General features: G+C 39.2%; 1 protein-coding gene across 1 annotated transcript in view; it reads left to right on the top strand.

The window, feature by feature from the left end:
* Positions 1-36: 36 nt before the first annotated feature.
* ATIC (5-aminoimidazole-4-carboxamide ribonucleotide formyltransferase/IMP cyclohydrolase) overlaps positions 37-6911 on the top strand; it is a 28697-nt gene continuing 21822 nt past the window's right edge. Inside the window, exons 1-3 of the mRNA XM_006778959.2 lie at positions 37-313; positions 2720-2796; positions 3933-3999. Of these exons, the coding sequence (XP_006779022.1) occupies positions 138-313; positions 2720-2796; positions 3933-3999 (320 nt within the window). The 5' untranslated portion in view covers positions 37-137. The remainder of the gene's footprint in view (positions 314-2719; positions 2797-3932; positions 4000-6911) is intronic.

Below are 6911 nucleotides of genomic sequence, written 5' to 3'. Positions count from 1 at the left end.
CCCGCCGTTGTGCGGCTGCCTGAGATCAGAATGAGGCCCCGAGTCTGGGCCGGGGGTGGTGTGGGCGGAGGTGATGGTGGCTTGAGATCCGTGACTGCCCTACCCCAAACGCACCCCATCCCACGGCCCTGAAGAACATGCTGTCCTGGACAGCGACTGGGGAGGAAAACACGTCTTCTCTTTCAGCCTTGTTCAGTGTCTCTGACAAAACCGGCCTCGTGGAATTTGCCAGGAACCTCACTTCTGTGGGTTTGAGTCTGGTCGCTTCTGGAGGGACCGCAAAAGCTCTCAGGGATGCGGGTCTGGCAGTCAGGTAAGGCACAACTTAGTGTGCAGGTTAAGTCCCATCAGAAAGTAACGCGGGCCTGGCACTGTGGGTACAGCCCGCTATTTTCCCGCGCCTCCAGTGCTGTGAGGCTGGGGCGCTGCTGGCCCCTTCATAGAAGAGGAAGGTGCTGCTCCAGGTTACAGTTACGGAAGGAGCGGAGCTAGGGCTTAGAGCCCCGGATGTCCTCATTTCAGGGCCCCCCTTCCAAACCACTTCTTGTAAGAAATTAACTGGGGCGGGCTGTTTTGCACCACAGAGTTTATAATTTGCATAGTCTGTTTTGACTGGCTCTTTAGGAAACTGTTGACATCAAGATTCAAGCCTGCCTCCCTTCCCTGACAGTGGTTCTCAACCTTCTGGCCCTTTATTATTACTTTTTAAATATATTTCTTTATTGATTTCAGAGAGGAAGGGAGGAGAGAGAAATAGAAACATCAATGATGAGAGAGAATCACTGATCGGCTGCCTCCTGCACAACCCGCTCTGGGGATTGAGCCTGTAACCCAGGCATGTGCCCTTGACCGGAATGGAACCTGGGACCCTTGAGTCCGAAGGCTGATGCTCTATCCACTGAGCCAAGCCGGCTAGGGCCTTCTGGCCCTTTAAATACAGTTCCTCATGTTGTGACCCAATCATAAAAGTATTTTCGTTGCTACTTCATAACTGTAGTGTTGCTACTGTTATGAATCGTAAATATCTGATATGCAGGATGAATAGGCGACCCCTGTGAAAGGGTCGTTCGACCGCCAAAGGGGTCGCGACCCACAGGTTGAGAACCGCTGCTAGCATCTTTGGTCCCCATATGAAGTCATAAAATCTATCATTCATTCATTCCTTCATCCACATCTATTCATTAACCCACCGAAGTGACGGGGAGAAGGAATAATAAGCAAAAGAAAAATCAGGGTGCAGTTCTTGACATCAAGGAGCTGGCATTCTAGCGGGAGAAAGAGTAACCGCTGAAAATGTAGAAAATGAAAAAGGCTTTAATAAACTGATGTGAGAATTCGGAGGAAGGCCATCCCCATCCTGAAATATATTTTAGCAAAGGAGTGAAAGACCTGTCTGCTTTTGTTGTCATGTTGGAGATGTTGCTACTTGACCTCTAGATCCATGGAGAGGTCAAGGATTACCTTTTCCATCTTGTAATCCTGCCCTAAGTGGACAGTACACCGCTTCCCTAAGTCCACTAAGTTCATATGGCAAACATGCCTTACAGTATATGTTCCAAAGTCTTTTTGCAGCACCACTCTGATGTTTGCACCACAACCCCTAAGAATCATGGGAGGTGGAGCGGTGAGAATCCAAAGTCTGAACTGTTCTTTCCGTTGTCCCCATGTTGGGTTGTTTGTAGTTGGACCCTTCAGGTTAAGAAAGGTCCTCTCTGTATCCCCTTTCCCTCTCCATCAAACTTCGTATTATGGAGACATTTCAGACATAAAAAGAGAGAAAAGTATGAGCCCTCGTGTTGCATACTTATCCTCCAGTTTAAATATTTATCAACTCTTTAGTCTTGTTTTTTGTCTATCTGTACCTCTACCTATTCCTGGTGTAACCCCATTGTGGTGATATATTTTTTTTTAAATTTGGGAATGTCAATATGTTTCCTATTAAAGTGAGGCTCACCGTTAACACTTTTAAATATATATTAACTCACGTAATCCCTACACCAACTCAGTATAGATCTGCCTTTTCTTTTTTTAACAGTTATCCTCAGTTGGAGAAGCTGAATTTTATTTTTTAAAGTCTGGGAAAGAGAATTTTTTGAAAGCATTTTTATTGATTTTTAGAGGGAAAGTGAAAAATCAATCAGCTGCCCCCTGCCTACAGGGGATCAAGCCTGCAACCCAGGCATGTGTCTTGACCAGGAATAGAATGGTCAGCCTTTTGGTTCACTGGATGACAACCAACAGACCAGGAAATAAAGGGAATTTTTTAAAAAAATGTTTTTCTAGTTAATTTTTTAATCTATTGATTTGAAAGAGAGAGGGGGGGGAGAGAGAGGGAGAGAAACATCGATTTGTTGTTCCACTTATTCATTGGTTGCTTCTTGTATGTGCCCTGACCAGGGATTGAACCCACAAGGTTGGCATATTTGGAGGATGCTCTCACCAACTGAGCTACTGGGCCAGGACTCTGGAAGAGTGAATTTTAAATTGGAAATCATAATGTCACCAACCCTCTTTATATTGGAACTGGATGTCCTTGGGAAAATTCAGTCATTTGCAAATGGCTCTCCTTAATCTACTCAGAATTTTGAAAATTCAGGTGCTGAAAAATTTCTCAAAATGAAAACAGTAGGCTTAATGTTAGAAGAAGCTGTGGAATAGTGTGAAATGTGAGTGACAGTTAAGTAGAAAGAGGAGAAATGTTCTGTTTATCTATTTTCAGAGATGTCTCTGAGCTGACGGGGTTTCCCGAAATGTTAGGGGGCCGTGTGAAAACCTTGCACCCTGCAGTCCATGCCGGTATGTAGTGGGTATTTTCAATTTAAAATAATTAGTGGTTTTCAGGATAGTTTAGTTGATTACTTTATAGAATAAACAAAGAAAAGGGAAAAAATCTGTAGGTTATAGTGATTGTGTCAACATTTGCTGCTAAAGTTCATAATACATTAGAACTTGTTTAAAATCTAGTTTGCTTTTTATGTGATGAATTCAGATTGTTTTCTTTTGCTTGCTGTTAGTGCTAACCTGAGAATTAACTTAGTGATAGTTCCTGCTGGAGTTAATGAAAATATTTTGATCTTATGAGTGAAAAGATTTTATCATTATTCAAACTTAGCATACAGCATGACCATATAACTGACTTTCAAAAGAATTCTTCAAAGTACTTTACTTTGTTCATTCATCTGAGACAACAAATTGCATATCATTCAAAAATAGTGAAAAACAAGTATATTGCTAACTTACCAGTTACAGTAAAATATGGCAGAATAAAAGGCTGTAAGGCTAAGAATTAAGACAAGCCATTTACTTATTGGAGCACATAGATGAAACTGGCAACAGTTATGGGAAAATTCCTTTTACATTTTGTTAAGAAAAGAGGAAAGAAGTGAGCATAAATGCTGATGGAAGGAGACTTGACTTGGGGTGATGAAACACAATACAATAAGTAATTGATGTATTGTAGAACTGTACACCTGAAACCTATATAATTTTATTAACCAATGTCACCCCAATAAATTCAATAAAAATTTTTTTAAAAAGAGGAATCAGGAACTGATAAAAAATACTTTTTTAAAATATATTTTTATTGATTTCAGAGAGGAAGAGAGAGGAAGAGGTGAGGAAGAAAGAGAAACAAATAATGAGAGAGAATCATTGATAAGCTGCCTCCTGCCCCTTACTGGGAAATCAAGTTCAAAACCCTGGCATGTGCCCTGACGGAATCAAACCATGACCTCCTGGTTTATAGGTCAGTGTTCAGCAACACTGGCTGGGCAAAAAGAGATTTTTAAATATACCCACTAATCTTAACTATGTGTTTGGTATTCTTAACTAGGCTATATTAGAAATTTCAACTTGATTGAGGGACTATATTAGAAAGAAATGCCTTATTCTGGCTTGTTTTTTGAACTAATATTTTAACTTTGTTAAATTAGGAATCTTGGCTCGTAATATCCCAGAAGATAATGCTGACATGGCCAGACTTGATTTCAATCTTATAAGGTAAATTCAAAATTGAATTTTTAATACAGGAACAAAGATGAAGAGTATGCCAAACCTGATGCCCCCCCCCTTTTTTTTTTTTTTAAATATATTTTATTGATTTTTTTACAGAGAGGAAGGGAGAGGGATAGAGAGTTAGAAACATCAATGGGAGAGAAACATCAATCAGCTGCCTCTTGCACACCCCCCACTGGGGATGTGCCCGCAACCCAGGTACATGCCCTTGGCCGGAATCGAACCTGGGACCTTTCAGTCCACAGGCTGATGCTCTATCCACTGAGCCAAACCAGTCAGGGCCTGATGCCCCTTTTTATCGAGGGGAACACTTAAAGCTTAAGATTGTCTAATAACTAAGCTGAACACCCAAAACCAATACAAAATAAAATAAAGAAAAGATACCATTAGGTTTAGTTTTATAATTGTTGGCTATAAACATTTATTGAGTACCTTCTGTGTCAGATTGTACGTGCTAGCATTTTGGTTTTGCCAAGTATATATCACCAAAATGGGTACTTAAACTAAAAACAACCTTAGCTTTTTTAGGAAGTTATGATGTAAATTTTCATACATATAAGCAACTTAATTATTTGTATAAAGTTATTCACTGTTTTTTTTTTTTAAATATATAAACAGCTTTATTTGGATACAATTCACATACCATACAATTTCCCGATTTAAAATATACAACTCAGTAGTTTTTTTATATTTAGAGTTGTGCAGCCATCACCACAGTTAATATTAGAACATACTTACCGCTTCCCTCAAAAAAACCCCCCAAAATAGCCATTAGCATTCATTCTTCATTTCCCCAAACATCCTCGACCCTAGGCAACCACCAGTATATTTTTGTCTGTGTGGATTTACCTGCACCGAACATGTCAGATCAGTGCAATCCTACAACATATGGTCCTTTGGGATTACCTTCTTTGCATGTCATAACACCAGTACTTCGGGGGTTTTTTGTTGTTGTTGTTTTTTAAGAGGTAATAAGCACTTATTTGAGATTTTTTTCTTTTTTTTTTTAATTAAACTAATACATATTTATTATCCTCTTCTCACAAAATATACTAGTCCCATAAAAATAAATCTGAAAACAGAAACAAACCAAAACAAAAAAAACCTTCACAACTTGGCATATACTTCTAGATTACAAAATTCAAGTTTAGAAATTAAAATAAACAGAACAAATAAACTAAGGTTGTACCTATATGAGATTTTTTTTTAAGCTATTCCTGAAAGCACTGATTCAGGCAGAAACCTAAAAAGTGTTTTGATTAGGAGACAAAGGCAAAAGGCATTTATGAGAAAGGGAAGGGGAAAATTATATCAGTAGAAGGAAGGCATTTCTGTTGGTGGAGATAAGCTGACATAGTGACACTAAGTCTAAACAATGTTTTTAATTTTCAGTCGGAAGTCATCAGTTCAGTAGTCACAATGTAGAGTGTCCCCCAAAAGGGCAGTTCCTATGGGATGGCAGCTCCAACTCAAATGTAAAGCTACATGGTTTATACTATTTTTTTTTAATTTTCCTTCTTTTGATCAAGATATTTCCTTGAAAGCATCACTGATCAATTTTATTAGAAAGCACTATCAGTAATTAGTTTTTGCTATAAAGTAATTCATGTATGAATATGCCTCATTTATCAGTTCATTAATTGATGAGCATTTGGATTGTTTCTATTTTTTGCATGTTAAGAACAATGTAGTTATGAACGTTCATGTACAAGCTTTTTTATAGGCTATTTTCATTTCTCTTGGGTATATACTGACTGACAAGTAGAATTCCTTGGTGTTATGGTAACGCTATGTTTAAACTTTTAAGGAACTGCCACATTGTTTTCAAAGTGCTAGATCATCCTATAAAATAAAGACCCTAATATGCAAATTGAACAAATGATAGAATGGCCGTTCGCTATGACGTGCACTGACCACCAGGGGGCAGACACTCAATGCAGGAGCTGCCCCTTGGTGGTCAGTGCGTTTCCATAGGGGAAGTGCTGCTCAGCCAGAAGCCTGGCTCATGGCTCACAGCTGGCGGTGGCAGGGGCCTCTGCTGCAGGTAGGCCATAAGGAGCGAGAGACCTGGACTGTGAGAGGGCGCAGGCAGGCTGAGGGACAACCCTCCCCCCAACCCCCACCCTCAGTGCACGAATGTTATGTACCGGGCCTCTAGTTGTACATAATATCCTACAGCATTGTACAAGGACCCTAATTTCTCCACATCCTCACGTAAAAAATTTGTTATGTATTATTTTGATCTGTCCATCCTAGTGGATGTGATGTTGTACCTCATTGTCATTATGATTTGCATTTCCTAATGATGTTGAGTATCTTTTCATGTGCTTATTGGCTATGTGTATATCTTTGGAGAAATGTCTGTTCAGATCCTTTGCCCATTTTTTAATTGATTTATTTCTCTTTTTATTATTAAGTTATCCTATTCCATGGGCTGTTTTCACTTTGTGGTGTCCTTTGTAGAGTTTTTTGGGGGGTATTATACTTTTGTCTTTGATTCTCTGAAAGTTAGTTTTTATGTAGAGGTGTGAGGTAGGGGTGCAACTGTATTCTTTTGTATGTGGCTACCCATTTGTCCCAGCATCACTTGTTGAAAAGACTATTCTTTTCCTATTGAATGATCTTGGCACACTTGATCTATATCTCTGTTGTTATGCCAGCACTATACCATTACTGTAGCTTTGTGATAAATTTTGAAATTGAGAAGTGTGAATCCTCCAACTTTGTTCTTTTTTTTCCTTTTCAAGTTTGTTTTGGCTATTCATGGTCCCTTGCATTTCCATATGAATCTCAACTTGTCCATTTCTTCAAAAGAAGGAAGTTGAAGTGGGATTGTGTTGAATCTGTAGATCAATTTGGATAATATTGCTATTTTGGAAATACTAAATCTTTCAGGC

This window comes from Myotis davidii, unplaced genomic scaffold (assembly GCF_000327345.1).
Source record: "Myotis davidii unplaced genomic scaffold, ASM32734v1 scaffold268, whole genome shotgun sequence".
Taxonomy (NCBI): Eukaryota; Metazoa; Chordata; class Mammalia; order Chiroptera; family Vespertilionidae; genus Myotis; species Myotis davidii.
This window is presented reverse-complemented; position numbering and strand designations above follow the sequence as displayed.